The sequence below is a fragment of the Oratosquilla oratoria genome, chromosome 32, assembly GCF_046742065.1.
Source record: "Oratosquilla oratoria isolate Oo_2021 chromosome 32, ASM4674206v1, whole genome shotgun sequence".
NCBI lineage: Eukaryota > Metazoa > Arthropoda > Malacostraca > Stomatopoda > Squillidae > Oratosquilla > Oratosquilla oratoria.
Genome location: NC_134808.1, coordinates 49,004,572 through 49,022,413, shown reverse-complemented (window position 1 = coordinate 49,022,413; position 17,842 = coordinate 49,004,572). Strand labels below are relative to the sequence as shown.

Here is a 17,842-nt window from a genome sequence, read left to right as displayed (position 1 = left end):
ATGGTCACCGAATCTCATTAAAGACGCTGACAGATTGGAAAAAGTACAATAGCGAGCCACAAAACCGATTCCAAATATAAAAAATAAATCATAGAAAAATCGACTAAAACATATAAATCTGTCGTTTTCCCTAAAAAAAGCATAGACTCACAGGTGACTTGATACAGGTATTTAAGATTTTAAAGGGGATTGACAACATCAAAAGTGACAAAATTCTTACACTGAATGAGAATCCTACAAGAAATAATGGTCTCAAACTGTCAGGAAATAGATTTAATTTGGAAGTGGGTAGAAACAACTTCGCCAACCGTGTGGTTAATGAATGGAATAAACTTCCTGCAGAGGTAGTGCAATGTTGTTCAGTTCAAAGCTTTAAGATTCATTTTGATGAAAATTTAAGCAAGATGCTGTAATGACTGCCATTTATTTTATATTATTTGATTATTTATTATTTCTCTGTTTTTTATTTGCTTGATTTCCATTTATCATTATTTATTTGTCAGTTTATTATTTACTATTTACCTTTTGTTTATCATTTAACTATACCTATGTATTATTTCATTATTATTTATATCATTATAATTTTTATTTTATTTTATTTATCATATTTTTTTTCGCGTCCGACCTAGTTATGGACCAAAAGGTCTCCTGTCGGCATGCTCCGCCTTTGTAATCCTTTGTAGTAGTAGTAGTAATAGTAATAATAATAATAATGATAACACTGGGTAACAGCCAAAAAATTGTCAGGGGTTTCTCAGCTGATTTAGACTAATTTTGGTGTTCCGAGTCCGAATATCACATTGGTTTTGCTCAATCAGGTCAACTTTTTGAGATACAGCCATAGGCCTACCTGACGAGCTATACATATGATAATTTGAAGGGTTTTGAGTTCAATCCTATTTTTCTTGAATATAGCGAATTATTCATATATAAATGGTTGCTTCTGGTGTGTTTCTGTTTGAAATTGACTAATTGACTTATTTCTTTCTTTTCAGGGTATTGATATGGCTTCGGCGCGACGGTCATGCAGGAATAATCGTGACATTTTCTGCTACATATGCGGAGAATACACGCTGTCAATGCACAGGAAGAGCATCACAAGCTTTGTGAAGCGCGCATACCAGGCTTACTTTCAAGTCAAGCTGGGTGACCAAGATAAGTCTTGGGCACCGCACACGGTGTGCATGACGTGCGTGGAATACCTCCGGCGGTGGACGAAGGGCACGAAAACTTCACTGAAGTTTGGGATTCCGATGGTTATGAGGGAGCCGTCTGACCATGAATCGGATTGTTACTTCTGCGCCATCAATACTACTGGCACCAACCGGAAGAATCGGAGCAGCCTCCAGTACCCCGACCTTCCATCTGCCCGCCGTCCAGTTGCTCACTGCGAAGAACTTCCTGTACCAGCGTGCAGAGAGCTTCCTGACAGCGACGACGAGGCCACCACTGCATATGAGGGAGGAGATACAGAAGAAGAGTATGAAACACAAGATGGTCCGCAGCCCTTTTCACAATGTGAGCTTAATGATCTGGTTCGGGATCTCAGCTTGTCGAAGACTTCCGCCGAGCTGTTGGCCTCCAGACTCAAAGAGAAAAATCTACTCGGCGAGGACGCGCGTATCACGTTCTTTCGTAGAAGGCATCAGGACTACATGGGCTACTTCTGCCAGGAGGAAGACCTCGTGTACTGCCGAGATGTCGCCGGTCTTCTTGTTAAACTCGGCGTTCCTCAATATGATCCGAGAGATTGGCGACTCTTCATAGACAGTAGCAAGCGCTCTTTGAAGAGTGTGCTCATCCACAACGGGAACGAGTTCGCCTCAATTCCTCTTGCGCACTCCACAACTCTCAAAGAGAAATATGAAGCAGTCAAGTACGTGCTCGACAAAATCAAATATGAGCAGCACCAATGGCTCATCTGCGTCGACCTTAAGATGGTGAACTTTCTACTTGGTCAGCAGTCCGGGTACACAAAGTACCCATGCTTTATATGTAAGTGGGACAGTCGAGACAGAGCCCAGCACTATGTGAAGAAAGAGTGGCCGGCGCGAGAGCAGTTAGTACCTGGGGCGAGCAACATCATAAACGAACCTCTTGTTGACCGGGAAAAGATTTTGTTCCCACCGCTTCACATCAAGCTTGGGTTAATGAAACAGTTCACGCGCGCTCTGGACAAGGATGGGAGGTGCTTCAACTACCTGTGGCGAGCCTTCCCTGGAGTGACCATTGAGAAGCTGAAGGCCGGCATTTTCGATGGCCCACAGATACGGCAGCTCATCAAGGACACAGAGTTCGAAAACTCCATGAACACGCTAGAGTGCGCCGCCTGGAGGTCGTTTGTGCAGGTGGTGAACAACTTCCTGGGGAACAAGAAGGCAGCAAACCACGCCACACTCATCAACAGCATGATAAAGAACTTCCAAAACCTCGGGTGTTTGATGAGTATAAAGATGCATTTCCTGTTCTCACACATGGAGAAGTTTCCTGAAAACCTTGGTGCGGTCAGCGACGAGCAGGGAGAAAGGTCCCATCAGGACATGCGTCAAATGGAGGAGAGGTACCAGCGGAGGTGGGACGCAGTCATGCTCGCGGACTACTGCTGGTCGCTGAAGAGAGACAACCCAGCAGCTGCTCACACACGGAATTCGAGGAAACGGCGATTTACGCCGTGAACTCCGAACTTTTGTGTCACGTAACGTTCATGTACATGTATCAAGCTTATCAAATGTAATCGAGTATATAAAAAATGAATGAATTTGGATACGTTGACTTTTATTTCCCCAGGAAAACGGAAAAACCGAATTTTTATGATCCGCAGAAATTGGGTTTTTGGACGAAAAATCGTTTTTTTCTTAAATGTCTGTAGCGAACAATCCTGACCTGATTGAGAAAAACCAAGGGCATTTTCGGACTCAGAGCATCACAATTAGTCTAATTCCGCTGGAAAACCCTGGACGATTTTTCAAAAAATGTTATCCAGTGTAATAATAATAATGATAATAATAATAATAATCTAATAAATAAAAGTTTTTCTCGAGACCCAGCAAAACGGTCGCACCGGACCCTGGGTAGGTGTAAGGGTTTATTCAGTTCGTTTCACGTTTTCAACTGGAACTGATCTGATTCACGTTGTTCATTTATTAATAATATGATTTTTTTCGGAAATTGTTATCGTACAAGTACAGTGACGAAACTTTTGAAAAACTCGAGTTGTTTGACGGAGAAATTTCGCGAGAGAGTACGTGAGTTCGAAAAACATTACTTTGCGGGTTATAAGAATTTTACAAAACATGGGGGAAAATCGGATCATGTGGATTACCAAAGGTATTATTTGGAATAAGAAGAACTCGAAGAAGAATTCGAAGAACTCGAAGAACTCGAAAAAGAAGAACTCGAAGAAAAACTCGAAGAACTCGAAGAAGAACTCGAAGAAGAAGAACCGAAGAACTCGAAAAACTCGAAGAACTCGAAGAAGAAGAACTTGAAGAAGAACTCGAGGAAGAAGAACTCGAAGAACTCGAAGAAGAACTCGAAGAAGAGGAAGAACTCGAAGAAGAACTCGAAAAAAAGAACTCGAAGAAGAAGACAAAAAAAGAAGAAGAAGAGCGAGCAGCGCCGCAGGCCAAGCCCCCCGGCGTAGATGTCAGGGGCGAAGCCACTTTCTAACAAAATCTAGTGATAATAATAATAATGATAATAATAATAACCACAATTTATTCAACATAACCCATGAAAAGCTGATAATATGGTGAATCCATGAGTGTAAAACCCACAAATGTTTGGAAGGGAAGGTGTCAACCTATACAGCATCATTGGCAAAGACAAGGTCGGTGACCCAAGTGTTAACAATGGATATTCTGCCCTGACACTGATGAAAAAAAGATAAAAATCACTCTATTATCCAGTCCATGACACGCATCCTCAACGTCTCCCAGAATACAACCCAAACATGAGTTCAGCGTCCTCGTAAGAATTCCATGAAACTGCAGAAAATTCAATTGCTTCTAACGACCCACAGAGTCAAAATCTATCCAGAGATCCATCCAGCATGTAATTCTTGTTGAAATCCACGCTATGTCCTCCACCACTGTCAGTGGCGGCGCCAGGGGGGGTGGGGCTTTAGATTTGCCAGGGCTAAAGATTTGTCAGCCATCAGTGCTAGCCCAACCATTAGCCCCCTCCCCTTCTGAAATGAGAATGATATATGTGTACAGACGCTCCTCTACTTACGTTCATTCGTTTTACGTTTTTTCGATTTTACTTTTGAACTGACTGTAAAAAAAAAATTGTAAAAAAGATTTTTTTTCGTGATTTTTTTAGTTTAGCGCGCTCTCCGTAGTTCAAACAATACTTGCGCATGACGCTGCGTCCATTGTTTACATTGCACAAACGACAAACTGAACATGCCTTGCCTCCTCCCCCTCCACCATCTCAATTTATGTTGCTTGAATTTAATCTATTTGAAATTAATGTTATTATTTACAATGTTATGTGTATAATTAATGATTAAGGGGTGTTTTATAAGATACGGTAATAGAATTTACGGATGTATAGTACAGTAACAACTTACGTTCATTTTCAACTTACGTTCGGCCGTTCGGAACGTAACTAAAACGTAAGTTGAGGAGCGTCTGTATTATCATATTACTATTAGCCCCCCAAAAAATTTGCTCAGCCCCCCCTTAGCCTCCCCAACTAAAAATTCCTGGCGCCGCCGCTGACCACTGTGTCCCAACCTCTGGAAATTCGTACTTGTCTACAAATTGCCGCCTCAGTCGAACAGCGTGTCCTGAGAGTCACGATTCTCATGTAAATAGTTAATTTGATATGTACTATGCTTGCTGCTCTTTGAGCGTAATAAAATGATTAAAAAAAAACAGGCCAATACTTCACAAGAACACGAATCATTATGATTCAATGTAATATTATTGTTGTTGTCGTTCCCGAGGCTGCTGTTGTCGTTCCCTACACTGAGGAACACCATCGTAGGAACAGTGTTTTCCACATATCCTTTATAGAGTATAGACAAGGTGTTCCAAAAGTGTATGTCACATTACGACATTTTATATCTTAATAACTACTGAGGATATCAAAACTCAATTTATGTATCCTAAAAGCTTATATTTTCAAGTTTCTGTACAAAAGAATATGAATACAAAAGTGCAAGAGATTAATTTTTTTTTTTTAATGTGTTTAATGTTGGCACACATCTGCATGCCTCCATTTCCTTTATATTCTTACTATCAGGACCAAAAGTGCCAACAAAAACCCATATCACCCATCCCAGTTTCACTTTCACCTAAATTAATCAATGCACCCAAATACAAGGGCGACAACTTACCATATAGGCAGAGTAATAAATCTACAATCCTTTCAACCAGCGAGAAGCTTAAGAAGGATCACTCAATCTGCCAGTGAACAGAACTGAGCCAGATCGCTGATCCATAATAAAGAATACAAAAGGATGATCAGCAATGAATTCATCTTCCGGAAAACGCAAACATAGTAGCTCCACTTCCATAGCTGAAACGTTAAAATAATAATAATAATAAAAATAAATAAGATTTTTTTCTCACATTTCGTGTACAATCTAATATTCCAGCCTATATATTTTGTATCCTCTGAGGTTCAGCTATGTCCACATAATTTACTAACATTTCAACTGTACTTCAAAATCAAGATGGAATGGAAATATGCAATACTAATATGATTTTGGTAAGTGTTATGTGTATCACCCTATGATTAATAGAAAAAATCATGCACGGTCACAATACTATTAAAGTTAATACGTCATCAGCATTACTAATATGGTTTTAGTAAGTGTTATGTGTATCGCCCTATGATTAACAATAGGAAATATCATGCGTGGTCACAATACTAATAAAGTTAATAAAAGTCATCAGCTATTCCTAGACCACGTCTCTCAACGGCTTCCAGAAGTCACAGGACATTCCAACAGACTTGTCTATTTCGTCCTTACACCTGGCTGACAGCCTCCTCCTTCAACATCTCAAGGCATCCAGTCCAAAAACAAATTAAAATCTATCTGCCTTCTTCCTCTCTGGCTAACTTATTACACCATTTTTCACTTTGGCTCATTCGTCGTCTCTGGAATAATATTCTATTCCAGGCTTCTTTTACCATTCTTTTTTTTTCAATGCTAACCACACTGTTCTTTCCACTGCTCTCTGAGCACTTACGCCTTAGCTCTGTCTTCATTTCTTTCGCTACTTTCTAAGTTTCACACCCATAAAACACATTTGGGATTATACAACGATTGTAAACTATACACCGATTGTAAGCTTGCTCACTAGACATATTGGTTAGGAGCTCTTTGTTATAGTTTTATATTCGTCATTGCAAGAAAATTTATTAACCACCAAGAGACAAATTTGACATGTATCCATTGTGATACGTCTTTTGTTTTTCAACGATCTTTAGTCAGTTTTAAAATTTGTTCACAACTTTAAGCTCCTCACCACCGGTTAGGCCTTGAATGTGGTATTGACTGCCAAGTTTTATGCAATTTGGTGATTTCCCAATGGACCAGAGTCAAGCATCATTATTTCATGATTTGTTACTTCACTCAAAAAAACATGTTGATCGTTTTCCAGATTCTACAATCCCTTCATTCTCCTTAAATCTTCCAGCCACCTCTACAGCTCCTGGACATAACAGTGATATAAGATTTTGGCATGCGGACTTACGAGAAGAATAGCCAAGTATTTGTAAGAACATTAATTCGAAGAATTAGAAATGGATTACTTTTGCCCATTTGCATGACCTAGAGTTAAGAAGACATGAGCTAAATCACTATTATTAATAGGCTGACATCTGGAAGTGCTAGGAACAATTGATACTCATTTCTTGCTGAGAGTGTGTTAGTACATCTTAACATGTCTTTGAAAAAACTAAATAAGATATCCTTACAATAATGGCCTACAACGGCATTAGTATGTGGCCTTCTCTTTCACTATGTTCCAAATATCAGTTTTGCCTGATATCCATCTTTCCCTTTCTCACTAAGTTCACTTTCTAATTACTCCATTCATCGGGTCCTTTTCTACTTTATCATTTATATCTCATAACTGCATTACATTCATATCACTTCCAAAATTTTCTAAACACTCATTCAAATCAATAAAAAATGACCCTCTCCTCTCCACTCTTTTCACTACTATTCAAATATCTACCTATCTATTCTAATATCACCTATTATCCTTGATGAAACTTCCTTCCATCCAGCTACACACATATCTCATCACTCCCCGACAACGCCACTCCTTCTCCCTTTGTTCTCTCTTCACATCCGATACTATTCCTACCACACTCAGAAACTCAAACTCATCATCTAATTTCAGTTTTGTTCCACTCACTACTCCCATATCCAGGCCCGTGCTGTGTCCCAAAAGTGCCCTTCACAAAAATATATAAAAATGAATGAGAAAATGATTTCTCACAAGCTTTTCCCATTTTCTTACCATTCAGAAATTATAATGTGGGGAATGGTGTTGCACCCTACTGGATAGTTGCCACATACAAATAATACAAGAGTCAAGTGCCCAATTTCCATTCCAAAGTACCTGCCCCTTGCAATGTCTGTACACATTACTGCCCGTATCCACCTTTCTTCTCACGAATCTACTACCAATCCTCTCTCTCTTTTTTTTCTCGTTTGTACCACATCCATGAACATTCAAAGACCCAATTACTAGGGATCTGGTTAAGTCTTCCTTTCACTCCGTCCAATCTAGTTGCCTTTTATAACACACATGCGAATAAGGTGACAGCATTCTTAGGCCCAATACACGAGCAAGGGAAACTGAAGAGATACTGTGGAGACTTAAGAGGAGTAAAGGATACATTCACAAGGGACAACAAAGTTAAGAAAATAGATTAACATTCTTCTATGAGCCAAGATTTCCCTGACACAGTATGCTCTGTGTGTAGGGGTCCCTCTAAAGGCTAAAGAATTGACTGTATATAAACGTTCAATCAATACCCCAGGAAGAATAAAAATTAAATAAATTAACATCCCTCTGTGAGTGGAGATTTGACTGACACATGAATACTATATGCTCTGGCATGTTGGGGTGTCTCTATAGTTTTTAAAGGATCCGTTACATCAGTCATTCCCCAGAATCATGGAGATAATTTTCTTAATCTTTTGCATCTTGTGTTCCTGGCGTACCTTCCAGGAGGTGATGTGCTCTTCTTGCCAACCAAAGAGTATAAAACTTCTACTCTTGTCAACTACTCCAACAAGATACCATTTTTTCTTTATTAAAACTTCAATTCCTTCTAGCTTATCAGTTTCTGTATCCCTTATCTTCATTTTTATTAACCTGGCCTCTCTTTTTTTCCATATTCTATTTTTTTAAGTTTAACGGTCTCTGCTTTCTGGGCCAAGCTTATTTCTATTTCTTGTTCAAAGCTTTCGTCCGAGATCAAGTAATTTTGACTCAAAGGAAGGAGGTAAACTTCTCAATCTTTCCCACTCAACTGCGATTTCACTTATTTCCATTGAAGAATTCTTATATTTGTGCGAAACCTTCAAATTTGGCCAGTTTTAGCAAAAATATAACAAAAAAGACAACACTTTGTAATATATATATATATATATATATATATATATATATATATATATATATATATATATGTGCACAACACTGAATGGGTCCCAGTGACTAGAGATACATTTTTATCAACCACAATGCAATTTAATTCTAAGCCATGAGCATTGGAAGAACCGTGGAGGAAACATGCAGAAATTAAAATGTGGTATGCCCGGGGACTCGAACCTACGGCCAGCACGTGACCAGTGCTGTAGTGACTTACACCATTACACCATCAAGAGAGATGGTGTAATGGTCTAAGTCACTACAGCACTGGTCACATGCTGGCCGTAGGTTCGAGTCCTCGGGCGTACCACATTTCAATTTCTGCATGTTTCCTCCACGGTTCTTCCAATGCTGATGGCTTAGAATTAAAGTGCATTGTGGTTGATATATATATATATATATATATATATATATATTTACATAAACTGAATACAGTATATGTAATCTAATACAATAATAAAACAAAGGAGAGCATATGAAGAGGTTTTTAATTTTCATATACAAAAGTCTCGTGCACAAATAGTACTCAATCACTCTGCGATTAAACTACATTTGCGTGTACCGTATAGATTTCTGCATCATTTTATCCTTTCGCAAACTTGACTTCAGATCTCTTGGGGCTGTCCAAACCTTCCACAGAACAAAGTCATTTTGGACTTTTTGTCGAAAACAAAGAAGAAAAAGGGATGGTCAGCTATAAACTCAGGTTTAAAGAGAGCCATTTTGTTTTGTGCACACATAGCTGATGGAAGGGAAAGAAAGGAAGTGTCAGTATTAAGTTCCCTTTAAATGCCTCAGGCATGACTTGTCTGTTATTAATATTGCTTATGAAATAACCTAAATGTATTAGTTTTCTTCCGGTCAAACCCCTAACAGGTAAATATGTCTTTTAATATCTGATTAAGCAGTTGTAATATTTTCCATCTATGAAGCGCGTTAAAAAATGTTTAAGAACATCACCCTTCCCATTATGTACCAAGGCAAAATTTTACTAAGCGGCATCTCATATCTTGGAATAATCATATGTTGAGATACCACTGTATTTTGGGTCACATGTAGCAGGAATAGTGTGTGGGTGGAGGTAAACTATAGAATGAAAAAAGCAAGTAAATGTAATTTGGGAATGAAAAGTGTCATAAGAAATAGTTATCTAACTTGGACACAAAAAAGAAAAGAAAACAAAACAAAGGGATGCTTGTACCAGGTCCAGTCAATTTTTTTCTGAGTGCTTAAAGAGAGTAAATTTGAAATCTGTAACCTGTTAACGCAAGTATTTACTAAATTGGTACACACTGGATTCATGCCTATTTCTTTTGGGGCAGGTAAATATTGTTCTTGTTTTCAAAAGAAGTTGTTTATGCACAACAACAGGCCAATCAGTTTGACATTGGTTATAAGTAGAATAAGAAATAGCCAGCAGAATTAGAGATCACATCAAGAGACATACATGATTTGTGACTCACTGTATTGGTTCACCGAGGATAGATTAAGTGCGACAAATAATATATATTTTTACACTAATATCTACAAGGCAGATAACATTTTGATAGTTATGATGTTATTTACCTGGACTTTAGCAAAGTGTTCAACAAAATGCCCCAACAGAGACTGCTAAATAAAGTCAAAGCCCATGGCATAGGAGGAAAAGTGTTTGAATGGATTAGAATATGGTTCAGTGGCAGAAAACATCGGGTCACCATTAACGGTATAAAATCCAAATTGGGGAGAGTTACCAGTGGAGTTCCCCAGGGCTTGGTTTTGGGTCTCTTATTGTTCATTATGTATATAAACGACTTAGACAAGGGGATTATTAGTTATGTTAGTAAGTTTGCTGATGACACTAAGACAGCATACCAAATTTGGTCAGGGGAAGACACCAGGATACAGCAAGAAATCTTAACAAATTGTTCATATGGTCGGTGAGATGCCAAATGAACTATATCTCAAAATGCATGTTAAAAGTAGGTTTACATAACCCAGAAAGCAGGAATACCTTGGATAACAAGTTTTTAGAAAAAACTGAGTGCGAGAGAAACTTGGAAAGCTTGCGAGTCCAGACTTTAAACCCATGAAACAGTGCATTAACACCAGGAATAGTGCTAACAGAGCATTAAGTTTCATTGATAGCACAGTTACAAATAAAAGTACAGAGGTTTTATAAAGTTTCTATCTGGCATTAGACCCATCCTTGACTAGGCAGTACAATTATGGCCTCCATCTTATAGAATGTATTAATTCATTAGAATCACTACAGAGGAGAATGACCAAAATTATAAAGGAGCTCAGAAATTTACCTTACAAAGACAGACTTAGGCACCTTAAAAATTTACATGAGCTGATCTAATCGAGTGTGTCAAGTGATTCAAGTGCTTTAACAAGGGTGTTGCAGATAAAGTCATCCTATTAAGACAGAAGGGCAGGACTCATAGTAATGAATTTAAATTGGACAAATTTAGATTTTAGGATGAAATTAGGCAAGAAATGGTTTACCAATAGAGTGGTTAACGAATAAAATAGACTTAGTAACCATGTGCTGAATGCTTAAACTATCAGTTGCTTAAGAGAAGGACACATAACTTTATGGATAGGGATGATAGGTGGCAATGGACAAAGTGGTCGATGAAATAATACTGTGATGGCAAAAAGAGTGTGGAAGGCAGAGGTGGACAGAGTGAACTTGAAATGAAGACCAAGAATGGGATGGTTGAATGGGATGAAGGGGGCTTTGAGTAAAAGAAGAATGTCTGTTAAGCAGGGGAGGGAGACTGTGAGTCAAGGATGGTTGTGAATGGATAAGTTGACATAGCCAGAAGGAATTTCTCATCTTTCCACATGAGAGGACAAGAAGAGAGGGTTGTCAATGTGTGTGTGGTAGTTCAGCCTTAATGGCCCAATGCAGGATTGGCCTATACCCTGAGGGACAATACAGCCTCTATACCTCACCACCATGGCTTAATCTAGCATTGGTAAGGTTGTATGTATAGTGAGAAGTGCATGCGAAATTTTTTGGTCTTGCTGCATTTTTGACCCGGGCAGTGAGGTCAGGGTGTACGGATGGCAATCCATGAGGAACTGTGATGAAAAGGAAGCAAGTGGGTATTGCATGAGTGTGGGGATAACCAAGGAGTGGGTGCATGCCTTGGCTGGCTACCTACCTTTTAAGAAGGACGAACCATTTTGGTATATGGATAGATATGAGATCACTTCAATATTATTTCTCATCTTATATCTAAAAATACAGTTCCACAAACTAGCTGCTTCTCCAAAATGTTCAGACTTTGATACAAAGTTAATTACATAATCTCCAGTCCCATAGGTATGTTATGTCCTAGGCTGTGATATATGTCAAATTAGAAGTTCTGATAGGGGAACAATATAGGAAAGGATCACAAATGCTCCTTAGATTAGGTTTCCAATCATTTATTTCTGGAAATTAAATTAGTTATATGAAACAATGCAGTGCCATTAAATTATTACAATTCTTGTGGTCAATGATGGGTACTTGCATGTGGTGATCCTGCAAGATGGACAGTGAAGCCTGCCCTTTTTCAAAATCCATCAATCCCTACTACTCCATCAGGAGATACAGCCCTGGGGAACAATGTCTCTGGACTGGGTCCAAGATCTCTCTCTATTATCTTCAACTGTATTTCTTACACTATTCTGCATATAGGTAGCTGACAATTGGTGACTGCTCCACTTTCCCTCCCATTTTCAGCTGGTGACATAGAAACTACATTGAGAGAAGATATCTCTTGGTTAAGGACAGGAGGGCTTTAAGAGGTCATGAGAACAAATTAAGGAAGATTATGTGTCTAAAAGATGCGAAAAATACAGATTTCCATTTAGATGCATTAATACTTGGACAAGCGCTAGAAGTCAAAATAGCCCAAGTTGGAACGATACATGAATTAAAATCTAAATATGAACATAAAAACATATGAATAAAGGACACTATAATAGATCATAAGGCCTACACTAGGCAGTTCCATGTCCAATACCACCTGTCATCCCCATCCATAAAGTATAACAGTTTCTTAAAACAACTGATAGTTTCAGCACTCATGGTTACTAAGTCTATTCCATTCGTTGACCACCCTATTAGTAAACCAATTCTTGCCTATTTCCTTCTTAAATCTAAATTTGTCCAGTTTAAATCCAATAATCTGAGTCCTGCCCTGTTGTCTTAATATAATAATCTTGTTTGCACCACCCATGTTAAAGCCTTTGATCCACTTAAACACCTCTATTAGATCACCATACATAATGCATCTTTCCAGAGTGTAAGTTAAGGTGCCTAAGCCTTTCTTCATAAGGTAAATTTTTTAGCCCATTTGTCAGTTTAGTCATTCTCCTCTGTACTGATTCTAGTGAAATGATGACAATTCTATAACAGAAAATAAACAACAGAGACTAAGCTGAAACTCTACATAAATTTGGGGCTAGGTAGTAGGAGACAGGACTCAACAAGCATTGTTCCTTTCATGTTTACTACAATTAGATTAGTGCACTAATACAACACAGATGTCAGTCCAGAGTTTTTTCCCTGAGAGATCTGAGGGAGGCACTGAGAACCATTGCCAACCACTCTGAGGCTGCAGGTTTTCTGTTTAGTGAAACTTGAAGCAACACTTGGCTGATTATTACACTTCATAATTAGAGATACATTTCAGATTTTTATATCATGTATACCATATAACATATATTTACTGCATTTATGAAAATTACTTATACATAATTTCACAACGCCTAATATAGGAACATTTGTAGTAATGGACAGCACAATTCCTTGATCACAAAAGCCAAACAAGATATTTTCTTTCTGAATTAGGAGTTCTGCTGGGGCTGAGAAACTCTACCCACAAAAAGTACAGTGCCAGATCTCCGGTCTTTGATTAAGAACATGAATGGGTGATCAGCAATGAAAGGTAGGACGGGGACAGGTTGTATCATTGATCCAAACATCGCAATCATGGCTGAAATAAAATAAAATACAAGTTCATTTTTTTCTACGCTGGACATGTAAAATATAGGTAACAAGCTTCCTTGCCTGTGAGATATAGTTAAAAAGGTAATGAATATTACTTTGTATCTAAGTATAATAACTTATAACTGGTGTTTCAGGTTTCAGTGACTGGAAACCTAAAATCTCAAAGTAGCCAACCATAGTCTTGGATTCTCCCATAGCTCTCTCAAGGAAAAAATGGCAATGGCAAATGAACTTCAATATCTCTAAGTGTAGTGTGTTAAACATAGGGCTACACAACCAAAAATAGAATACAGCTAAGATAACACATTTTTAGAAAAAATCTGAGAGCGAGAGGGACTTGGGAATTCTGGTGAGTCTGGACCTTAAAACCAGGAAGCAGTGCATTAGCGCCAGAAATAAAGCTAACAGACATTAGGTTTCATTGCTAGGATGGTAATGAATAGAAGTGCAGATACAGAATGGACATAAATTCACTAGAATCAGTACAGAGAAGAATGACCAAAATGATACACGGACACAGAAATTTGCCTTATGAAGAGAGGCTTAGGCACCTAGACTTACACTCTCTGGAAAGACGCAGAGTGCGGGGTGATCTAATAGAAGTGTTTAAGTGGATCAAAAGTTATAACAAGGGTGATGCAAACAAGGTCATCATAATAAAACAAGAGGGCAGGACTCGCAGTAATGGGTATAAACTGGACAAATTTAGATTTAAGAGGGAAATAGGCAAGAATTGGTTTACTAATAGGGTGGTCAATGAATGGAATAAACTTAGTAACCATGTAGTAAGCACAAACTATTAGTTGTTTTAAAAGATTATTAGACAACTTTATGGATGGGGATGACAGGTGGTGATGGATACGGAGCTGCCTAGTGTAGGCCTTATGGTCTCTTGCAGTCTCCTTTATTCTTATGTTATGTTCTTATGAAACACTGGACTGTTGTATGTGCTGCACTAGAGTGTCTTAATTACATTTACCAAACTGTAGCATACAGGATAGAAGCTATATCCTTGGGATCCTGTCTCTTATTCTCCAATTATCATTCTTTTTTTCCACCTTGGGCTAAAATCTTCTAGGCTGTTCCACAAGTTCACACATTTGTATGGAAAACCATATTTGTTCACTTCCTTCAGACATATGATCTTTTTAGATTTATTCCTATGACCTCATGATGGCCTTACATCCTAAATAAATAAAAAAAATCCTCTTAATTCTGGCCAACCTCTTCAGTGATCTGAATGGTGCAATCAAATCACCTCTTTCTCTCTCTTCTTTGAATAATTGCATTTCTAGTACTTCTAATCTCTCCTTGTATGACTTACCTGAAAGTCTGGGGATTATTTTGATCACTGCTCATTGTATTCTCTTGATCTTGTTTATATCCTGCAATTTCCATGGGGACCACACTTCTGCTCTATATTCCAATCTAGGGTGGATTCCATTCTATATTGTCTAAATGCTTCTTCATCTATATATTGAAAGGACACATTTTTTGACAATCCATATTTCTCACCCACAACTTTGTCAGGTGATACATTATTCCTTATCAACACTCCCAGATATTTCTTCTCTTGTCTTTCTATTGTTTTTGTAACAACTGAATAATTCAGTTCTAGTCATTTTTACTTATTTCCCATTTCCAATACTTTGCATTTGCTGGCATTAACATTAATTTTCCTCTCTTGGCTCCTAGCATACTATATACTGTCTACATCTTCTTGCAACAACCAAAAGACCATTTTGTCTCCCATTTAATGGATCTGACACACACAATCTTCTAGACCTGAAGCTCAATTGATTTTCCACCAAAATATTCATATCTTTCAGGTACTTAATTCACTATTACTCACAATTCTCTTGCACATTTTGATTATTGTCTCGGTCTGGAATCATTCTAAAATTCAGTGGTACCTCCATACTCAATTTTATAAAAAGATACCACATTAGCTCTTCTCCAGTTCTGTGGCACTACTCTGTTTCACACAATGAGACTACAAACCTTATCCAACAATCACTTCTTCCACTCTTTCAGTATCCATTTTTAGATCCCATCAAGCCCTGAAGCTTTTTTCACAGCTAGTAATTATCAACAGTTTCACCATTTCCTTTACTTCTATATCTGCTAACCCAATATTACTGCCAACATGCCCTTCTTCTATAAAATCACTTTCCATAATGTGGGCCTATTTCCCTGTCACTAGCTAATATTCTGAAATAAAATGGAAGCAGCTGGCAACCTGCTGTGTATGAAAAACTGGATGTGAAATGTGTGAAGTTGACAAAGAGATATCTTGGGCCTGGTTGACACACCAAGTGCCAGCCCCTCCCCTTCAACTCCAGACGGATGTCAAGGTGTTCATGAGTTTTGCATGACCATAATTTTCAAGTCTCCATCACTGGTCCCCCACACAGTATCTGATGCACCTGTATTATGGATGGATGGCCTAGAGCAAAGGTACAAAAGACTCCTGGTCTTAGGAAGTTGAATATTTACAATGATAATTGCTAATGCAACTAAATAGTGATATAACAAAACAAATCAATAAAAGACAAAAAGGAAACTGGGGAAAACTAACAAACAAATTAGATGATAAAATCCAAAGTAGGATACACTATAAAAAAAAAAAAAAAAAAAATTAACCTCCCACACATACCCATGAAACATTTTGTGCAACACAAGATAAATTACCATCTCCTAATCAGCAGTTCTGTACAACATAATCAGCCAACATTTCTTCAAAACTAGCTTCAAGCCCACCATATAAAAAAATAGGGAAATCATTTAAGAAATATGAAAAATCAAAACAGACAATGGAGCCTCCCCACCCTTTCCACTGGAGCCATTAAGAAACCAAAAAAATTCCAAAGCTGACGGTTCAGATAGGATCTCAAACACCTTGGCTAAACAACAACATCCCAAACATCTGCTAGAGAGCTCATATAATATCGGTCTTGAAACCAAACAAATCACCAAAGAACTGCACATTATATACACCAATCTCTCTACTATCCACAATATCCAAATTGATGGAAAGTTTAGTCGCATTATGAATCAATTAAGAAATACCAGCTTCCCCCAGTCAACAAGGATTCAAGGTGGACCACTCTACTAGTACTCTCCTCACAAACATCTCACAACAAATACTGGAAAAATTCAACAAGAACAAACCCCACCAGAAAAACCAGTTATGGTTTTTATAAACAAAGCTTTTGACAAGGTTCCCAACACACATACTATCCAAAATGACCACAGAAACTGATATCCATAACAACAACAAAAGCTGGCCTTTTCCATACAATGATACCTACATTGGCATTGTGAAGCATGAGTGGGTATACAAGAATGCCAGTATTGGTGTCTTGATTATATTTATTTTGTAGTTGTAGCTGAGTGACTCCTGAATTCTGAGGACTGGCTTGATCCTGTTTTCTATAACTATTATTACTCAGTGAAAGAGAATGAATAATACAGCATTGACATTTTATCTTATAATGTCAGTATTGTGATGCCTCAATCTTCGTACCTCAGTAATCCAGTGCTGTGCACTTTAATTTGACTTACCTCTTGGTCCATTGTTACCACAAATTTTTCCTCAGTTATTATTGTATTTGATTGAATTATTGCATAATGTAGAAATATACATATATATAATAATAATAATAATAATAATAATAATGATAACAATAATAAAAGATAAATAAAATATTATATCAAAAATAAAACCACCATTACACGAGAGTCAACTAATTCTCCATGGGTTTATGGCCTGGCAGATTCTTTTCCTCTGTCATAATAAAAGTTCTATGTGGCATCTTCCAGAACAATCCCATTTCATCATAGTTAAAGACTCTTTGGGGGATGTAGCCTTCCTTCACAATAATTTCTGTAAAACCTTAAACATACTCCTCAGCTGCCTTCTTGTCCAAGCTCACTGCCACACCATCAAGTCAATGCTCAATCTTCTCTTGATATTCTCAAACCATCCATGACTTGCTTTGAATGATTCATGCAGTGACTCGTTTGCTTCCAGTGCCTCTCTTTCAAGTTGCCATAAATGATGCATGCATTTTCGCAAATAACTGCCTCCATTATGGTATTGCCTGCCAGCTGCTTCTCCTTCACCCACAACAGTAGCAGCTTCTCTATCTCTTCATGGATATTTGTCCTCAGTTTCAAAAGAATGGCAATGCCTTTGGCTGATGTTAAGCTCTTGGTAGTTTCCTTA

The 17,842-nt window shown here is 38.0% G+C and overlaps 1 protein-coding gene across 9 annotated transcripts in view; it reads right to left on the bottom strand.

Annotated features, from left to right (window-relative positions):
- Nucleotides 1–17,842, bottom strand: part of LOC143017477 (leukocyte elastase inhibitor-like) — a 67,212-nt gene that overhangs the window by 5,040 nt on the left and 44,330 nt on the right. Inside the window, exon 8 of one of the 9 annotated variants that reach the window (XM_076172261.1) lies at nt 5,345–5,526. The exons of 5 other annotated variants lie outside the window; for them this stretch is intronic. In XM_076172261.1, the coding sequence (XP_076028376.1) occupies nt 5,393–5,526 (134 nt within the window). In that variant the 3' untranslated portion in view covers nt 5,345–5,392. Of the gene's footprint in view, nt 1–5,103; nt 5,527–9,095; nt 9,367–11,636; nt 13,601–17,842 lie in introns of those variants that run through there. 3 more of the 9 variants (XM_076172262.1, XM_076172260.1, XM_076172258.1) reach the window with 3 other exon arrangements.